The 21964-nt window shown below is 34.3% G+C and overlaps 1 protein-coding gene across 2 annotated transcripts; it reads left to right on the top strand.

The window, feature by feature from the left end:
* Window positions 1-6912: 6912 nt before the first annotated feature.
* On the top strand, window positions 6913-16736 carry LOC139693423 (PHD finger protein 13-like). Of its 2 annotated transcripts, XM_071591559.1 has the most exons (5): window positions 6913-6974; window positions 7065-7166; window positions 7379-7502; window positions 12752-12799; window positions 13937-16736. In XM_071591559.1, exons 1-5 carry the CDS (start codon window positions 6936-6938, stop codon window positions 14182-14184), a joined length of 561 nt encoding a protein of 186 aa, XP_071447660.1. In that variant the 5' UTR covers window positions 6913-6935; the 3' UTR covers window positions 14185-16736. The 2 variants fall into 2 exon arrangements, with proteins under 2 accessions (XP_071447660.1, XP_071447661.1); XM_071591560.1 differs by lacking the exon at window positions 12752-12799.
* The last annotated feature ends 5228 nt before the right edge of the window (window positions 16737-21964 follow it).

The raw sequence follows: 21964 nt of genomic DNA, 5'->3' as shown, positions 1-21964 counted from the left end.
TCCCAAGTTTCATCTAAAAAATCAACAAAATTCCCTTTTCCATTCCCTATTTCACTGTTTACTCAACTAACATTTTTTACTATGAAATTGAGAAACCTTTCAGATTACTGGAAATTCAAATTAAAATGGATTCAAGCAATGCAGATACTGTATTTGGATGCACAATTTCTTCAATCGACTGAAGACAATACAAGACCAGAGATTGATGGGGACATCTGGACAGGGATTTGCGTTCACAGATGGATGGGGAGTATTGGATATTATGGTGGCATGTCAGTGATCAGCTGTAGCTATCCACCAAGTGTTCAAGGAGAACCTTGCACAGAGATATTTGAACAGTTGGGCGGCGCAAAATTCAATGAAGGAATGTAAAGGTCACCTTTCTTCTGTTGATAAAGGTGGATATGCCACTGGAAATTTCAATTCTCATGTGTTTCTTTCTTATGCATCCATTATGTTTCTGTGGCAACAAACTGTTTAATTACATGTATATAAAAAGGGGGAGAGGATCCAATGGCAAGTGAGAGGAGGGGGTATGGCTGGTCTTAATGACTTTGGAAATGAATATGGGAGAGAGTGATTAGTGAAGTGCAGAACTGTAGAGGAAGATCCTGTGGGTTGGGAAGAATAGACAGTTGTGAGAGTTTCCACAGATAAATTGTCTCACCCAGGGCCTTCATCTGCTAAAAAAATGTAATTTTATAGAGATATTGAAATATGGACATGCCAACTAGGCCAAGAAATCAGCCACCCCTGCAGAAATGAATTTTTAATGATATACATGGAGTCAGACTTTGAAGGAGCAACTGTCCTCCCAAGCCCCCATGTCTACACCCCTACACATCAATGTAAATAAGAGGTGTTACGAAGGAGTTGCCTATGGGTGTCTAAACAGAAGTAAGGAAATCCCAAAAAATAAAAAGTTTTTCATTCGCTCTATCAGCAAAAGAGTGCAGAGCTTATCCTCATTGCTTTGTCATTGGGTATACAAATGGCAATAAATTTGAAAACGTTCAGCAATATCTTTACAGCTTTTACTAGAAACAATGAAATCTTGAATAAATGGGCCTTGTATGCACAATACATGATCAAATTTCAAGGGTTCTGTCAAATCTTCAAGACAATTTGACTTTTAATTTGCAAATTCTACAGGGAGTAGACATTCAATGCCAGGCTGATTAATACTTTTGTGCACTGGCTGTCCTAAGAAGGGGTACACCACCACATTGCTAGCATCAAATTCTACGAACAATTGCAAAAAAATCTTTTCACAGGGTGAAACAATGATGAAACATTCCGGGGAATAGGAGATATGTCTTCCCAATTACCACAATTCCTTAGGTTATATGAGGGCCTCTCATAATCTCTGGCTAATTTCATTAAAACAGACGGGATCTGTCGGGTATTTGCTGGAGATAAAAGATGAAAATCACATTTAAAGAAAAGCAAGTAAACTTTGTTGGAAGAATTAGACACTGAAGAAAATATTGACAAGGAGTATTTCACCTTGGGTCTGATTATGATACCGCAGTGAAGAAAAGAAACTGACTATATAAAAATGTTCAATTTTCTTCGATCAATGAATCAAAAGAGAAAATGTTAGAAAGCGTGACTGCTAAAAATCACAGAAAACCGTACCAGTGAAATGAAAAAACCGCGGAAAAATTTACCTCGGTAAAACAATTCCCTTAGCTGGAGGTGAAAATACCCTATTTCATATGCCTTCTCTTTCTTCAGCAAAATTATTCCATGGTAATGAACAAATGGGTAGCTTCGGGATGACGAATCATCCAGAAGGGAATGGTGTTAGCCCACGAAAAAAACCCTATCAAAATCACATACCAGAGTATTAAAAATTAATTTCACCGACAGCGACATACTGAAATAAACAGATGTTTACTACATGTTCTAATACGATGCCTAAAATTAGGAATATGGGCAATTAACTTTATCAAACATAGCGAGATATTTAATACACTACCTAGCACTTAAAAACATGAAAAAGACGGATATCTTCCACACAACAAAAATGTGCCTCTGTTCATAGAGATACAAAAAACAATCAACCCAGCTGAATTCTAAAGTAGTTCATACTCGTCGCCCGAATTAGGCAAGTGAGTCCTCTTTAATTTATTTACTCATATAACTCACAAATATACACTGTGTATGACGAACTCAGGTTAACCACAGGAATAAACACAAATAATTTACGCTTAAGGCGCAGTGACTTTATTTAATCCTAGGATCTTATTTGATAAAATGCTACATGTATTATACGATTATCATCAAAATCTTACACATGCTAAATTTGTAATGCTGTGAACCGATAAGTTGAACGAATTCTTCAGCGATACCACTGTAACCACAACAAGAGAAACCACATATCACGGCGCCTCCACTCGCACGTAAAACCTAGTGTGATACCTGTTTCTTTGGTAAACCCGCTCGCAGAGGACGTTGTTTTACGATGAAACTACACTGTAGTTATATTCTTGGTCGATAGGTGACGCGCACTTCGTGTTAATTATATAATATCAAATTTGTGATCTAGGTTTTGTTGCAGCTTAAAATCATCAGGTGGAAGTTGAATTTTGGAATGTGAATGTACCTATGCTGGGGAAGAGGAGAGGGGCAGAGGAGATGACAAACAAAAGGATAAAGGGGAGAGAAGGAAAGTTGTGGGAAAGACTGGATTGAGGGAGAGAAGGCAAAGGAGCAAAGGAAGGAAAGTACGGGATGTGTACATGTTGCGTACTATGCACACGTGTACCCACACTGTACCTTTCATCTATATTTATGCCATTGAATGTAAAAGGTTATACTATGAACCCTAACTTCTATATGATTACTGACCTTTTGTCTTGAAGGGAGTGTTTTGTTGTGGAGCATTATCTGTGCTAACTCTATTATTTGGTAACTATGAGAGTGAACTGCTATTCATGAGTTGGTCCAGGTTCAGCCAAAATTAGTAGATTTCTTAAAAACTGCTGTGATAAAAGAAGCATGATGGTGTGTTGGAGGAAAGTGTCAGTAAGGCAGATCATTAGAAAAGTTAATGACACCAACCGAGGTTTCTTGTGATGCCAAGGGAATTATTGGCACTATGATATATTAATGGATACGGGCACTGAGATGAAACTAGAGAGATAGACAGCAGTATCAATAGGTTCAAGTGGGAACGTAAACAGGTGATTAAACAATATACAGTAATGGGTAAATCAATCCCTAAGGCCCGGATATGTTGCTTAAAGACCAATATTTAATATAGATACCATGTATATGGTCTATGGTTGTATGTCTATTTCCTCACAGTTATGCCTACAAACATGGGCTGTAATTGATTATATTATTAACTTTAACATTTATAACATTAACTTTTCTAATGATCTGTCTTACTGACACTTTCCTCCAACACACCATCATGCTTCTTTTATCACAGCAGTTTTTAAGAAATCTACTAATTTTGGCTGAACCTGGACCAACTCATGAATAGCAGTTCACTCTCATAGTTACCAAATAATAGAGTTAGCACAGATAATGCTCCACAACAAAACACTCCCTTCAAGACAAAAGGCCAGTAATCATATATGAAGTTAGGGTTCATAGTATAACCTTTTACATTCAATGGCATAAATATAGATGAAAGGTTCAGTGTGTGTACACGTGTGCATTGTATGCAACATGTACACATCCCGTACTTTCCTTCTTTTGCTCCTTTGCCTTCTCTCCCTCAATCAAGCCTTTCTCCCGACTTCTCTTCTCTCCCTCAATCCAGCCTTTCCCCCAACTTCCCTTCTCTCCCTTTTATCCTTTTGCTTGTCATCTCCTCTGCCCCTCTCCTCTTCCCCAGCATAGGTACATACACATTCCAAAATTCAACTTTTACCTGATGATTTTAAGCTGCAACAAAACCTAGGTCATAATTAAAATGCTCGGTGTGGAAAAGAAAAGTGTGTTCTTTCATCATGAAGGATTACCTGTATGCCTGAAACTGGGTTATATGTTAATTAATGCAGTTTTCAATTATGTCTGTAGCTGCTGTGGGTTAGGGTGGTGATTCAGTCTACAGTTTTGCCTAACAATATTGAAAAAAAATTTTGATAAGATCTTGAATAAGGTTTCTCATGCCTAAGTTCCAAAACTGCTGGGTTTTCAATTCAGCCCACCTATCACTTATATGTTAGCTAACCTCCAATCCAGCAAAGAATTTTAATTACCTTTTTCTCTCCTTGCAACAACCATGGCTGGATTGTAATAAGAGCTGATTTTCATTGTACCACAGAAGCACTCCCATTTCTAAGTGCCAACTTCAATTCTCTTGTGCTGGTTGCCCGTTATCCCATTCAAGTAATTAAAATTAGAATCGATGTGCATTAGAAATTAGTACTTGACCGCCTATCCATGTCCGAAACATCTGGAACAACACAAGATATCATCATCAATTCTAACTAATGCAAATACCACTGCGGCATAATAACTAAATACTTGTGCAGCTAAGTTTACACTCATTTCCTAGACTTGAGTTGGGGACAAATGAACCTATATAAATGAAAAATGAAAAAGGTTGAACTACTCTATCACACACCAAATAATTAATTGCCATCAGGAAATAAGGGAAACACATAGTCAATCATAAGCTCAATTCGAACCATGACAGTGTGATAATAATACTTTATTCATTTTGAAAAATGGTACAACCATATTAAATGTCGTCAATATAAATATTATTTAATATATTAACATAAGTTCTTACATGTGATGAAGATTGTCACAAAAGTATTCATCTGATGAGTATGTATGGTGTAAAAATACATAGTGTAAATTGATGGCTGCATGTAAATAATTTACAACTAAATGCAAGAAAAACAGTTTACTTGGTATTTAGTAATAGAGACCTTCAGTCAAATATTTCTGTAGAAATAGAAAACCAATTGATTACTGAGTTAGAACATACCACTTTATTGGGTTTAGAAATAGACAACAAGTTAAGCTGGAGGTTTCAAATGGAAAAATGTAGTAAAAAATTATGTTCAGCCCTATTCCTTTTAAAAAATCTTGCCAACTACTGTAATACAGAAGTATTAATCCCAGTATATCATGGTATATTTGAGTCCATAGCTCGATATGGCATAGTCTGCTGGGGGAGTTCAGCACATGGAAACATCAACAGAATACTCACACTTCAAAAACGTGCGTTAAGGGTTATATTTAAACTAAATGCAAGAAAATCCTGCAGGGAGTATTTCAAATGTCACAAAATCATGACCATTCCCAGTATATATATGTATAATGTGATATTGTATGCCTGCACGAAAACACCTTCACTGATCAGAAATAGGGACGTTCACAAGCACGACACCAGGGGCAAGGAAAATCTTCATAATGGCCATTGCAGAGTAGCAGTACTAAAAAAAACCCCAGAAGTTTCAGGAAGACTACTGTTTAATCGGCTTCCTGTAGAGTTAAAACGAATACTCCCCCAAGAAAATAAATTCAAAAAAATGTTAAAACATTTCTTTTTAAATAATGTTTTTTATAGCGTCCAAGAGTACACAGAAAGAGCCAATGTAGGAAATTCAACTTTTTTAAATCCTTAATACTCATATATGTCATGTACATTATTATTCCTAAGAACCTGTATACAATTGATGCAATTGAATTTTTGACCAAGCCCATACAATTATGTATTGTTCTATGGTGAATAAAACTATCTATCTATCTATCGATTAATGTATTTAAACGTTATATAAATATTTTACTGAGCTTAATGAAAGGATAAAATTGAAGAATGCGAGTGAATTTAACAAATGAACTTCTAGTTCCATTATTAATGGTTTCTTGTCAGTTTATCCCTGCAGATTGACCTGTTACGCTTGAAAAACACTTAATTTTATCGAACTGAAGGACAGCAAGCATGTGAGAATGTATATACACATATGCATGTTAATATAAATAAAAATATGTTATGAACCACTCTCAAGTCTTTACAATAACATATATCAATGCTTTAACGTCAGACATTCAAACATTGATAATAAACGGCGAAATAAACAGGTAATGTGGTGTAAGCAATTCACCTGCAGTCATTCCAAAAAGTACAGCGACTAAAACTTAAGGAAATACACGAATTACCGGTTGAACGACAATAAATATCACAAAATGAGTCATCATATAATAATAACAATAATAATACTTTATTCATTTAAAAAAATGGTACAACCATATTAAATGAGGTCAATATAAATATTATATAACATATAAACATAAGTTCTTAAATGTGATGAAGATTGTCACAAAAAAATTCATCCAATGAGTAAAAACGGTGAGCAAGTAACCAGGTATATCCGGTATTCTTGTAACTCTGGATACCGTCTGATTTCAACGCGGTACACGGTACAGTATGATACACGGTCATTTACAGTTGAACTTTATTGGTATTACAATTTCGGAACAAACTGCAAGTAAAACCATTTTTCACTAACCGGCATCCTCATGTGTATTATATGGTTAATATCCGTATGAAATAACTTTTAATCGTTACTAAAGCAATAAGCGATTCCAGAATTGATGAATTGGAGATAAATTCGTCAGGTTTGAATCTTATCACGCAACTTAACCTACCTCAACTTGAAAAAATAAAATTGTAATTCCTCTTCATTCGTCTTCTTAGGTAAAAATGTAACAATATTTCAGGTTCCACAGCTGAAATCGGGAATTTTTACGAAGAAAAGAGCACAGACATCATAACATCTTTCAAATCTACTATGGCTATCCAAGATTAGGTTTGAAATTAAAACGGTTCCCTCCCTAGAAGTCGTTAAATTTTAGGAGGGGAAGGGGTAGGTCGACTTCTTTAGTTGGGAAACCCTCTCGCAGATGGCTCGGAATAAGGAAGAAAAAAAGCCCGGGGAAATGACACTGGCCCGCTTACTATTATGCGGGTATACAATAATAATTTATGCCTCCATAATATGGTGTTTTTTTATATTTCAATTTTCTATATGGTACATGTTCGATTCTTGCTGACATAATGGGAAATAATGAATGTTCATTTTAATTTTTAGCAACTGGCAACCAATTCTAAGCGACCGAGGACTTCTGAAGATTTTTATATGTTTTGTAAATTTATTCTGGAGTATGAAAATTATGACATGGTGAAGCAAGAGGTAAGACAGTTTATTTGTAATTAATATATATATGATAACCGTGCGTAAACTTGATGATTTGATGTGACAAGGCTTTAAATATCTCAGTTTTGTTTTGGAGTCACGAATTTGGGGTCAAATTAAAGGAAAAGATCCTGATTGAATGTGTGCTCTGATGTTTTGCAGAAAATATTTTAATTCCATGTTGTTATACATAATTATTATCATTTCAGGAACTTCGAGAGCAATCTGAAAGCCCAATAAGTAGCTCCGGTAGTTTGGTTGATAGTTTAAAGTCAGAGTCAACCTCAGGCAGCCTTTCACCTGATACTCGGAAAGGATCAGAAGTTGACCTGGGTAATTATAAAAAAATAGCTGAATGTCAGTGTGTGTTAGTTACCTGTAAACTGAAGAAACATTAAGATAACTTTTTAAAGTATAAATAAAATACTACTAAAAGTATTCAATTTTGATCAGTAAATATCTGGTACTATTTCTTTAATCCCATTTTGGTGTCTGATTTTTTTAAGTGATCCATCTCTTTCACTTTACCTCCTCTTATATCTATAGGCCTTTTTATCTGTAGAGATTATTGCTGATAAGCTGAAGATTTTTCGGATTGTGTTTGTTTATTCGTTAAATCTTCGTTTTTGCCTCACCTGACCTTCATTGGCCGAGAGATGCACAAGGTTGTATTATAGTCTAATCTTGATGTTATATTTTTTATCCTTTTTGGGAGAGAGTGCAGTGATACATTGCTACATATCCCGAAGACCCGTACAGATTTTATTTAACAAATACCTTATTTTAGTGAACTAATAAAACTGTGACAAATGACATTTGTACAGGTGTTTAACATTTGGCTTGTGACACCTTATTTTTGCGCTGTAGTATTTCATTAGATTAGGAGTAGCCAATTGTTTAGTGGGCTTTCTAGCAAAGATTCATTCGCTCAACTAGAAATAATAAACTCCCTAGTGCTTGTTAATTTGAAATTTTTTCATTGTTCCAGAATTCATCGCCCTAGGAAACTCCCATCTACCTCACTCCAAATCTAATTTTTAAGTACCCTAGGCCTTCTCATTCACTTCTATGCTTGCTATTTTTTTATTTTGGAGATGGGGCTAAATTAATATTTGTGTGTATTAATTCCCAGAAATACATTCTTAGCCCCACAGTTAATGGGTCTTTAGTGTGGTTGAAATCGCAGAAAACATTTCTCTTTTGTGCTTCCTCAGTTTCCTATGTTTTTGCATATGGTAAATGTAGAGTTACCTTTTTTGCAGTAACCTTAATGCAATTTAGTATCAAATTGGAGTTGTAATCAACATGTACAGTAAATTATAAATACTCGTGTGTATATTTTATAATTCAGTAAATTATTGTGTGAAGGTACTATTGGTTTACTGCTCCATGGGCGCTGCCTAATTTTTATTTACAATGTTACTTCATTGTTTTGTATAAACAGGAAATAATAATTATTGTATTCTCTTGCCAATATCATAAGTAAATTTTGTTTGAATTATGCTTGAACTTCTCATTTTATGGACATTTAAAATCTAAACTTCAGAATTTTAAGAACAGGAAGTGCGTAAGGTGGTTATATTGAGGCTATCATGAGAATCAAGTGAAATCAGCCATTAGCTTCTATGAGTTTAAGCTGTGTTCTCATATTCAAGGCAGGTAATGCAGAAATGGTGGTAGTATTTAGGAATTCCTTTCTGGTATCTTCATGACATGAGCAAGTCTAAAAGAAGACTTATCATCTTTACTCTAGGTTAAAATAAAATGTAGCTAAAAAGCTACATAAATGATCTTGGAAATAGCTGTAATTAATGGATGATAGAATGAATATTTTATGTTAAGTAGTATCATGTGCATGTGGAATCTCATATTATTATTATTATTAAATTATTCTAATAGGAATTCACATTTCTACTGATACACTTTTGTGCTCCCATGTCATACATGTATATCAGTTGAAAAATGGTGGCAATGTCACTTTTTGCTTACCACAGCATATTTGATAGAAAAGTATAACTCCTCTTGATTTAAATTTCTTTACCTGGGATTATGCATTTTCATATTCAAGAATGGCAACTCCACCTTATTCAAATATAGTAGGCACTTAGGTGACAGATTCTTTTGTACTTTGGTCTGCAACTCATACCCTGTTTATAATCCTTGTGTGAAAAATTGTTGATTTTCAGTTACTAAATTTTTCTCAAGACTGGCCCCATGGCTGAATTACATAATTGTTTCTGTGATAGTCCAAGTACATAGCCATTGTTCAAGTGCCTGGAGACATTGTTGTCCTCCAAATTATAATTTACAAAATATCCTAAGGTTATTGATAATTTGCTGCATGCAAAGCTATTTTTGGTCCTTGTATCTAATGATGTGGCTGATGAATTATGTAGTAATCAGGGAATGTGTTGCAAAATTTGATTTATCAGTATCTTGAATCAATTTTTGTGCCATGGATTCATTATGGTGCATGAGCAATCTTATACTAGTATATACTCATAGATTTTTGTTGTAGTAAAATAATAATTTTATGGTATGTTGCATCCAGAAACCTGCCAAAACAGTTTCCCTAATCTAATGGTAGCTGATAGAATGGAATTTCTGCCTTTTAGTAATGTCATGTCTTGTTAATGAATATCTCCCGGAGAATTGGTTTTGAAAGTGCTTCTCAAATCATCTGTACTCGTCCTCTGGTCGTAAAATAAAATGGGACCAGTTAATTAATGTGAAGTGTTTTCTGTATGGTATTGAATAATATGACAAATTTCAACAAATTATGACAAATTTTGAAATAATCCATTAGTGTGTTGCAAGATTAATTATTTATGCCATGATCATCTTTTTATGTTATTAAATGTTATAATGGAAATGAACATTTCAATACAAATGACTGCAACCTGGAAAAATGGAAGTGGGTACATGTTTTGATACTTGCCTGGCTAAGAAAAAGTTGATTGGCATAAGTTTGTTGGAAATTTTGTATTAAGCATTAGTTAAAAATGCAATTCTATGAATATGGTCATATTATGCCTGCTTAAGGAAATTTCACACAATAGTATGCATAGCTGGTACAAGTGTGAAGCAAAGAATATATTATTGCCTGGTGTAGCAGCTGTATAATTTTGGAGTTTTAATGCAATCATGTAATTTTAGGAGGGGTAGGGTGCTTAGCCAGATTAGGGGTGTTGAAACTATGTATAAATTCCATAAACTTGAAATAGGAATATTTTGTGTTCCTGTGGCTGAATGGAACATTTGTAATTAGAAGGGGTACTGATTTGGAATTGAAACACTTACTGAACAAAAACACAGGCTCCATAATTAGTTATATAAGTGTGTGGAATTATAAAGTCAATTATTTCATCACATTTCAATATGTTATGCAAATTCCACAAAGTTACGCCTGAGACAACAAATTTTAGTTATATAAGCATGGGAAATTGGTGAGATAAATATAAGAAAATTAGGGATACTAGTAAGGTTCTATCTAAAAGTGAATAAAGTTCATTAATTAAAAAAGTCACAACCCCTTAAAATCCTAAACATTTTCTTGTATTGTGTGGTTTCTTTGTGATCTAGATATCAAAACCATTGATAGCATGTAATAGAGTGATAATTACTGTTGATTTTTTAGGAACATAAGCCTAAAATTTGAGCAGAGGCATACAATTACCACGCCTTTCTGCAGCTTTCTCTTGGGTTGTGTGTTTCCTAATATTTCTGATGTTGAAATTGTGCAGAAAATATTCTTGCCTTTTTCCCACGGCAAAAATAATTTCTCAAATTAACCTTTGTTTATGAGAAAAGGAAGTCAGCATTATTCTGGGGAAAGAGAAACGTGCATATGTATGCGAAGATGGATGCTTACACATTCATTAATTGGGGGTAAATCCTTAAGAGTTATCTCAAATACATTTTACTTAGCTTATTGGTAGCTATTATGTTCATAGGTAATGTGTAAATGAAAACTCAAGTGTAGTTTTTCTGATCATTCACTACTCTATTTGGATGAGAGATTTTTTCTAAGGTCCAGAAAAGACGAGAGGTGGGCACTTTAAGGGCATGTATACAATTTTGGCTTTCTTGTATGTCTTGGGATTTGGTAACTATCCTAAGGTTTATGCCATCCTTTTAAATGCAATTAAATTTGTCTAATTTTGTAGTTTGTAAATTGTTAGTATTTTATGACAAGAAATAATATGGCACACCCATGTCAAATACAAAGGTGATTTGAAAAGTCAGTGTTTAAATGAAAACTTCTTAATTTTTTGGGAATAAAATCTCCTTCCTGCCAGGATTTCTTCATATTGTAGAGTAGGTAGTTGTCAGAAGGAGGCAAACCAGGAGAATATGAGGGAAAGGGAATTTGGCAATTGTAACTCTTAATCACTTTTACTGCTGATGAGTTGTCTTGATGGAAAAGGACTCTTCTGTGGGTCAATCGAAAACATTTTCCTTGTTGCTCAGTTGTCAAAGAGTCTAATAATGATGCATAATCAGCATTTGTAATAGTTTTAACTCTTTTCAATGTAGTCTATGAAGATGATTCCTCACAAATCCCAAAAAAGTCATGATAACCCTCCCAGGTGGAAGAATGTTCTTCAAATTCTTTGGTGCAGACTCTTCATTGACAGCATATTTTTTTGGGTTTTCTTGGTTTGAGTTGTGTAGTGGGTGCATCTATGTTTCATCCTTAAGGGCTACACAAAGCCTAAAGTCCTGCAGATTTTGTTGAAACAGCCTGGAACAGGTCAAGTGATTTTGATTTTCATCAGCTGTGAACAGTCTAGGTACCCCTATTTGAGGATAGCTTTCTCTTTTCCAAATTTTTATGCAAGAGATTATGTACCCCTTCACTCGAGATTCCTACAATTTGAGAAATCCCATGCACCTTCACTCATCTATCATCATTTCAATTCCATTCATTTATTATGATTCCTTGAGTAGTAACCTCAACAGTGTCCAGAACATAGTGTCGCTTGACCACTCTAACAATTTTGAGGCCACTTATAAACCATTCTAATCAATGGGGAGGCTCACCATCATATTTATTAAGTTTCCCTTTAGTCACCTGAGGTGATTTTCATATGATAAAATAATGTTTGATCAACGTGCATAATTCTCTTCAGGTCTTTTTTGAAAATCTTTGGACTTACTCGATTCTGACAAACGTTTAGGATATAGTAATAAATTAAAATATAGTAATAGAGTAATATCATACTGAAATTTGGTGTGTACTATTTCTCTGACTTTGCACATTACCCTCATGTATGCTCAAATTATTTTGTTCACTGTAGTGGAATTGATCTCTGGATACCTTTCATGGTTAATGTGTATCTTGTTATTTCAGTCCAAAAACAGCCAAAATTCATGGCTATCATTTTTGTTTCATTCAGTGAGAGATGTATAACTCTTTGGCCTTGAATTTAAATAGATGTTATAGAAGGTGATATTTGGGACCTGGGTACCAAATTATTGTTTCATCATATGAATTTAAAGTCCCAATGTGAAACAAGTATAAAACATGCATGCTCCACAAAATGTGGTGAATGACTGATGATATCTATCAATACTTTCAGCAAATACTAGTTCGCAAGAGTGGAACTGGAATGGCATTCATTTTTCTGGTAAGAATATCTTTTGAGATATTTTTGAAGTATTAAATTTGTTTTTATCTGTGTTAAGACATACTACTGTTGTGGGTCGTGAAGTGCCAGGTGAAAATTTTTATTGTCAATCAACATTAGTTACTGTTGTGTATTGATGGTGAGAATATTGCATAGAGGTGTGTTATATTCACCCATCAAGTAGGGACTCTCCTGAAAGTCATACCTCCTCCAGTGTTGAATAATCTTTGGGTCATTTGGATGTACATTCCTTTTGTTTGTTCTTGAATTAGTTATGCAGTCACATTTTTTATTGTAATGTACATTACATTAAGCACATTAGATGATAAATAATAATCCTACAGGAAATAAAAACAATTTTGGTGCCTTGTATTTTCATAAAAACATTTCATACTCCTGTAGTGGGTAGTAGAGGTATTTCACGGTTTGTGCTGAGAAATTATTTGTTAATATTGAAATCGATGATAGTAACTATTTCTTCAGGACTCATCTACTCACAACAGAACACAAGAAAATATCGGGCAATAAAATATGTGACCTTAACCCCTAGATTTGCAAAACTTGCATCATTTTTGTAGGACACATTTGCAACTTTTTTCATTGTAAAGTCCTTGAATAGTGCATTGATAATCCAAGGGAAATAAGTGAAGAGGCTGGGGAAAGCAGGAGAGATAGGTTGAGGAGAATTTCATGATGGACAGATGGAAATTGTGGTGAGGGATATTGGATTGGTTTTGAGGTAAAGGAAAATTCACTAAATAGACATGGTGCAAGACATTGCAGTCATCTTCATTACTCAGACTAGGCTAAGGTTTCCAATGCCCCTCCTGTCAAAGTAATGTTGAAAGTCAGTAGTTCTTATTCATGCACATGACTGGGCTTTTGGTGGTTAGGGGAAAGGGTTCTGATGAACCCCCTTGCCCCTGTATCTGCTCATTTGGTACATCTTAACAAGCAATGTTGTCACCCTATCAATATGGGTTCCTTTTGACTTCTTCATCTATTGTCCTGTATTAATTTCAAATGTTTTATGCGAACTTGGTTCCTTTTATTTGTGGCTGCTATTATCATATGGGTGCGGTGAATCTTTGTGTGAATTCATTTCTGTTAGTTGATTTATTTCTTTTACTTTTTCAGATGAGGAATCATATGATCTTATCACCTGCTTTTGCTTGAAGCCATTTGCTGGGCGGCCAATGATTGAGTGCAGCAAATGCTTAACATGGATTCATTTATCATGTGCCAAAATTAAAAAAACTAATATACCCAAAGTGTTCATATGTAACAAGTGCAAATGCCAAAATCACCCAGTGGGAAGACCCTCTTTACAAAGCATATCAGATTCATCATCCACTGTAAGGATGAAGAAAAGAGTGTCAGTGTAGAAGGGATGTATTGCAGATGAACTTGGACGAATATAATTTTGCTACAGGTGAATTAGTGCAGGTGTATCTGAAGAGGGACTCGTTTCTTTGTTAATTGACAATCATCTTCATTTCACATTTTTCTTGAAGTTTATGTTGAGAAAGGTATGTTTGTCATGCATACATAGCCGTACACTCTCAAAGCCGCAAGATGAAGCTAATTGCCATTTAGATTCATGCGTAATTGGTGGTGAATGTTCAATCAACGTGATGTAGACATTTAAGTGTTATTTTTTATCATGGTCTTCATGAATGCTATGTTACACGTGTCCATTTATATTTTTCATGGAAGCATTAATTGACACAATTAAAATTGAAATGCACACTATTTAACATTTCTTTGGTTTTTACAAATGTGGCCTATATAAGTGCTGATAAACCAAAATTGTTTTACAATTTCAGTAACTGCTCATCTCTCACTGTCTTGGGCATCTTAGGGAGGTAATACTTTCGTCAAAATTTTCTATTCATGCTGCTAATTTAAAATGTCATGTTATTATCTGGTGCCCACTTCAATATTTGAATATGCCAATAGTTAACTGATACCTCAATATTTCACGTCAATGTTATTGGTAAGAGTCCTGTGATGATTTTTGGTTGATGCTAGAGTAATGCATTGTCATAATGTTTGTAAGCAATGTCACCATCACATCATTGCTCTGTCATTGTAAATAGTGTAATTTTAAGTTTCCCATAGTTTGTTCATATATTCCTTATACTTTGTTAAATATTCATGACTATTATATGCATCATTTGATTTGTGGAAAAAATTGTATGTAAGTTTATTTGATTGCTACACCAGAGGATTAATAGCCATTTGTGAGCTAGTTTTGTATGTTTCCCTGCGAAAAATTCAGAAAAAATGTGAAAGTTTTTTTTGGGCTAGATTTTGTCTTTTCAATGTTGCCTTTTAATTTGCAATCATTCTGTGTATGTTTTTGTGAAAATTTTTGAATGTATGTTTCTAACTGGGTATGAGAGATGCACATTCCTTCATGCAACCATTTATGTTACAGATTTAACAATATGATTTGAAATTTTGTTCTAACCTCTCTTAAATCCAATCAGCTTCATGATTCACCCTAGTTGCCTGAGGAAAATCTGTCTGTTGCAATGAATACCCGGTGTAATTTAATTTTCAGCTTTGGCAAATATTTAATATTCCAAACTTATTTTTTGTTGGTTTTGAAATAGCCTAATAATTGTTTTCATGTGATTCAAATTTTAATAAATTTATGAGAAATTTCATTTTTATAATTTCTTTACTAATACAGTTGATACGTAGCAAACTTTCAAGCACCTTTTTTTAAACTGTGTTGAGAATAAATGCTCTTAGGAACCTTTAATTTTAAAAATTTTCTAATATATTCTATAAAAGAACTAACCTGACAAGCAATTGCTCTATGTCCGGATTGAATCTATTTTCACTTTTAATGAGTGAAAATCCAGTGATAATTGGAAAAAAAAATACTTCTTAAGTTTCTTTGTTATTTTTAGGTAGAATGGTACCGGGGACAACTGTTAATTGACAAACACAGGCCACGCAGAAAGATTTTTAATGCTCTCTAGGTGCTTGGTAAATCTGGTTAGGTGATCTTTGGTATAATTCTTGTATAGGTATTTGGTTTTAGTCTGGTACCTGTAGACTTGGAAGACTTTCCTTATTGCTTATAATTTTATTTGAAATTATGGCAATGAATGTTCAGGCATGCTCCTGTATAATTTAAAAGATCTGAAAAAGAAACGGGATCAGAATGGTGCAGTGGTTAGTGTATGGGCTTCCCACCCAGATTTGATTCCTGGAGACAGCAGATTTTTTTCAGTGGTATCCCGATCCCTACTTAAGGTGCTTTGTGGAGGGTGCTTAAAGTGAGTACACCATCCGTCAGATGGGACATTAAACTGCAGACCCCTTGGTGCCTTTGGCTAAGAGTAGGCAAAAGCCAATGTCAGGTTTCTCTTCACCTTTATGTCTATGGTTAACCCAAAGTGTGTGGAGACAGAAATTCTTTTATCTTGTTGTGCCATCAGAATTATTCAGCATGTTAGTTGTGAAATGCCCAATCACCTTAGGAAGCATGATAATTTTTCTAGTCTTATAAAAAATTCATATTATTAGCTCCAGCATAGGGTAATTATTGGTTCCCATTCCATATTTGTAATTAATCAAAACTTGTTTAAAGGCATTGCTCTCTGTTGTAAGTGGAATTGCCCTATATGTATATATAATTTTCGAAGGGTGTTTTCTCTGTATTAATGATGGTGCTGATATCAGTCATAAGTGGATGATTATGGTGGCAGAATTCTGAAAAGCTCTCACTCTAATAATAAAAGAGTAGGGATAAAATGTATGAAATTTATAAATATGGATAATGTTAATGAGTACCAATATTCTGGCTGCCACAAAATCATATAATTTGATATATCATTAATTAGGGTTCTTTCTGAAGTTATTCAAGTTCATGCTGTAAAATAAGTAATAAATTGGTTGATAAATTATTTGACTTTTTTACATTTTCAGGAAGTAAATTTTGACAATTGTAAGATATTGCTAAATATTTTCTTGTTTTATGTTGAAAGATTGAAATATTTGTTCAAGTAGAATTTCTTGCATTGGTCTGTGTGAAATTTAATGTTGATTACCTTACTAAGGGTTATGATTAAATTTGTCCAATGTCCAGATTGTTTTTATCATGGCTAAAGGATATTAAAGTGATTGAAAGATCTGTAAAAATGAATTTCAATTGTAATTTGACAGGTGTTTTTTTATTAATGTAGTTTCTCCAGTTTATGAGAAAGTCAAATGATGTACAGATTTTTTTATAAATACACTATTTTATTATTCATGGTTGTTTTACTTCTACCAATGTTAGTTTCTATCTACACAGTAAAAGTTACGAGTTTGGAAGTATAAAATATTAATGATGCATTCAAATATAGAGTGCATGTGTGCTTTATTATTATTTAGTGCAATTTGAAAACAAGCTCCTTATCTTTCCCATTTATTAATTCATAGCCTAAATAAAATCTTTTGGCAAATGCTGGGCATTGAGAGGAGGTCGCTTAAGGGGTTGAATTACCAACATTTTGGCCTATTTAACCCCATGGTGCTTGTACTTTACCTTTTATCTGTCAAGTGCACAATTTTTTTCTGCTCCTAGGTTGTTCCTTTGAGATCATGATAATCTGGTATATTTTCAGCCGTATAACTGACCAGGTTCTTAATCGATGATGACAGTGAACATTGTCTCTTTGCAAGGTTGTTGATTTATGCATCTGGCAAAGGCACCTGGGATGGAATGAAATGAACCTTTAAGCCCTTGTTACAATTAAACTGTAGGAGTTTGTCCTTCTTGAGAATTGAACTTTCATTAGCTGCACTGTTGAATAAAACTGGGACTTTGATTTTGTTTGCAATTGCTTTTCAAAAGGCCTAATTTTGTCCACACCAACAAAACTGGTCGCTTCCCATTTCTCCTGGCAACATGCTGGAAGGGCCAAAATGTGGCGCGACACCCCTATCCATAGTAATATATTCATATAAACTACTTGCATAGCTAGAAACCTATGGCTTAGATATCCTGGGCTGGAATAAAGACTTTTTGAATGATTGCGTACCAAGGGTAGTCATTGGTGGTGTTCGCTATAATGCAGTAGAAGTCACTTCAGGTGTCCTCCAGGGAAGTGTTAATACACCTCTTTTAGTCCCTCTCCATGCCAACGACATTAACTCAATGATTAATGGTAAGATACATTTATTTGCCAATGATGCAGTGGCCTACAGAGATATCCGTAATCCTGAGGATAAAGTAACTTTAGCAGGTGATCTAAATGCTGCACAATGTTGGTACAACAGTTGGCAATTAGAATTAAATGAGGTGGCAATCCCTCCTTGAAAAAGTTAAACATCTACAAAGTTTTCCCTTCCCAACCATGATATGAAAATTGAAGCAATTTTTGGGAATACTGAATATTTATTGTCATTTCATTCCTCATGCTGCTAACCTTCCATCTACCCTCAGTCACCTTACGGCTGGCAGTGTGATGAGCAAAGATAACATTCAGGGGATTCCAGAACTCCAGTTGTTTCCATGTCTGCAAGCAAGTGCTCTTGGTGTATCCTGATGTTTCCCTGTCTTTTGGCAAATCCACAGATGCCTCAGATGAAATCATTGGTGCAGCCTCCCGGCAACTTACCCAATGAACAAATGAGACCGAAAGATAGCGAGCCTAATGCTTTTTTAGGGGTACCCAATATTCTTGGGAAACCACAGATGGCAGAGGGAAAGAATTGGCCTCCCTAACCTGATCTTATCTGTGCTGTGCAAATACCATAGAGTATAGTTCTATGTGAGCACTATCCTCAGTCATTAAACCAAACTTCAGGTTGATCTCTCTGTTGATCAGGTTGAACTCTGGTTATCTATCGTGCCATTGATGGAGTCAAATTCAAAACACTCAAGCTTGGCTGTTTGATTTTGTCATATAAGAAGCTTTACCTTAAAGGGCTGCCTGTTGGGGATGGAGGCAAAAAGGTTGTTTTTGGAAATTAGGAATATAAATGACCCTAGGATAGTACAGAGCAGTGGTTCCCCAAGTGGGCACTACCGACCCCCATGGTGTGGTGCTCTAGTCAAAGGGGGGTGCCACAGAGTCCTGACAATGTGACATTTGCAAAGGTCAGTAACGATCCTTCTGTCTCTGTTTTTAAGCTTCATTTTTAAAGTTTATATTTTTTCCCGAATCTGAAAGTAATTTAAACCATGTGTTTACTTGAATTTTAAAGTAGGAATGGTTGAAAAATATTTCCAAACCTTTTTTGCACAAGGTCCTTTGTCAGGACCAAAAAAATCCACTTTCTAACATACTTGCTGTTGCAACAGATGGAGCTCCGTCAATGACTGGTCATCACCATGGTTGCATTGCATACTTGAGAAACTATGTACCAAATGTTTTTGCAATTCATTGTGTCATTCACCGACAACATCTAGTGGCTAAAATACTGAGTGATCGCCTTAAAAAGTTCTTAAACATTTTAATTTAAGCAGTTAAAAAAAGCAATTTCCCCTGGTCTTAATGATCCACTCTTTCAAGAGTTGTGTGATGACAATGATGAAGATTTCAAACATTTGTTACTACACACAGATGTTTGTTGGCTATCAAAAGGCAATTGTATAAGGCACTTCTATTATCTTTTTGACACTGTCATGCAATTTATTGAGGAGAAAGATGCTTTTCTCAGCGACAACCTTAAAGAGATTAGGAATGACGTTGCATTTTTACCATAACTACTCGCTAAGTTCAATGAAATTAATTTACAACTGCAGGGAAATGATACTAACCTTATTAAGGCAAAATCTGTGATGACTGCTTAATTTAAGTATAAAAATGACATGTAACCTTCTAAAAAGCTTTCTTTAAATAATTGGTTTTGATAATTTATTTTTATGCAAAAAGTACATTCTCACCTAAGTTCCTTTAATTTTGTATTAAGTCTTTTGCATAAATGTGATATGAAAACTTTACATCTATTGGATAGTAAATAAAAATTTGATTAGTCATTTTTTTTAAATTTAATTATTTCAAATGTTCCTCATTCGGTTATTTTGTTTAATGATTTTGATTATTATTTTAAAGCTATCGATTAGGGGGTGTTGTGTATAGGTTTATGGATCTAAGGAGGTGGTGACTCAAAAAAGTTTGGGAAACACTGGTCTAGAGGTACCTATCCCTTAGAAAACTTCATGAGGTTTGGATAGTAATGTGGTGGCACCACCAGGGTTACTGAGTTGTTGATGCTAATCACTACCAAAAGATCTAAGGGAATTGTCATTCATCCTACATTTTTCTATCTTGGAGTAGGTACCCCCAGTTTTGACTTTTCAATATTAGAGGCTTCACTAAAGTCATTAAAGAAACATAAGACTAAGGGTTTATTTATTTTATTGATCTGTCATTCAGGCATATGACATGATCACAAAGATATACAGAAAATATTTATTGAAAAATTCATGGAAATTCCCTTCAACGTAGCTTCAAAATAGCAATCCAAAGTAAGATTTAGAAAAATACACTGGAACACTGCTTATGCACGCTTACATGTAGTACAACTGTCATTCACAAATTATCACTCATTAACTCATCCACAATGTAATAAATCTTTAGCAGCAGCTTCTTAAGTTCAGTTTGAACCCTATTTACAATGAGCTTATTTTTCATATTCGTTGAATATAAGTGAATGTGAGTGATGGGGACCTGTCTTAGATACACCTGGAGACTCCTGAATTAAATCCATAATGTCTTTCCCATGAGTGAAGTAACAATGTACAGGTTAGTTAGGCAAAAAATTAATCTGAATGCATAGCAAATGTAGTTCAGTAGTTAAAGGAGCCAGTTATAATAACTATAAGTGTGTGAGAATCATGCTATGACTCGTGAGTAAGATTATTTTGATTATAGAAACTGAGTGGAGTGATTACAAAGTAGTTATCCAAAATTTTGAACAGCTACAAAGGATAGCAAGGCTAAAAATTTTTGGAATCTGATATGGAGCTTTTCTTGTGAACAAAACACCCATAAGTTAAAGGTATGTACAGGAAATGACCTTCAGAAAAGCATTGTTATAATATAAGAAAAATGCTATTCCAATGCAATAATTACGAGAGAATTACATATAGTCAGGAATACCATTTATGCTTGAAAGAATGATGATTTTACTTACTTCCAGGACAATATTAGGAACAAAAAGACAATAGAGAAGTAAGGAAGTGGATCAAGGTTAGGAATTAGAAGATGTAGGTAAATTTGGTGAGATTATATAGAATTGAAAGTTGGAGCTATTTGCAACTGGATAGGATATAGTCATTATCTTTAAAGTGATGGATAAACAATTAAGCGATAAAAATAATGAAATCAAATACTGTAATTTATTACCTACCAGCATCATATTTTGAAAGATTCTCGTAATTATTTTAATTTTTCCTATACTAGAATGCATGCAGTTTTTAATTTCTATATTTTGGAAATGTGTATGGCATTCAATGCCTATTCACAAGTTAATACTTTCTATTTCTGTCCTGGAAATTTGCAAGGCTCTAAGCATAAATGCATTTGTCTCATCCCTTGTGAGTTAATTCGATGGAACACCTATGGTAATAAGTCACAGCAGAAAAATTATTTTGTAATAAGGATGGTACACATATAATCTTGGAAAATAAACAAGTATACTGCCTGTTCTTGATAATATCACCAAAAAAGAAGTTTTAAGAAGGAAGCTACCAATGGGTATTCAAACAGAACTAAGATGATTCACAAATATGAAAAATTTTTCAATCATTGACTCCTAGGTTGAAATTACTGGTTTCCTTGGTAATGGTATTTTACTTGATCAAATATTTTTCAGCAAACAAATTTGCATCTTTAATGATATAATAAAACATTTTCGTGTCTTTACTACCTCTATACTTATTTTTCATCACATCTGATGCCAATCACAAGGATGTGATTTTGAGCTCAAGACAGTTTCATGAGAAATTATTATCAAGATAGTTTCTTTTACCAGGGCAAAAATTTCAAATTTTTATTTTGCAAAATACTAACAATTTTTTGTGATAGCCATATTGATGAAAAATGACTTTGGGCCTCTGCCAAATACTAGAAGTATGCACCAGATTGATTTCAATACAGGTCTACTGCCAAGAAAAATGCCTTCGGTGATGTCATTGCCTACTAAGACTGTCAC

This window comes from Hetaerina americana, unplaced genomic scaffold, assembly GCF_022747635.1.
Source record: "Hetaerina americana unplaced genomic scaffold, ioHetAmer1.1.p SCAF_49, whole genome shotgun sequence".
In the NCBI taxonomy this organism is placed as follows: Eukaryota; Metazoa; Arthropoda; class Insecta; order Odonata; family Calopterygidae; genus Hetaerina; species Hetaerina americana.
Note: the sequence above shows the minus strand (reverse complement) of the source record. Positions and strands in the feature narration are given on the sequence as shown.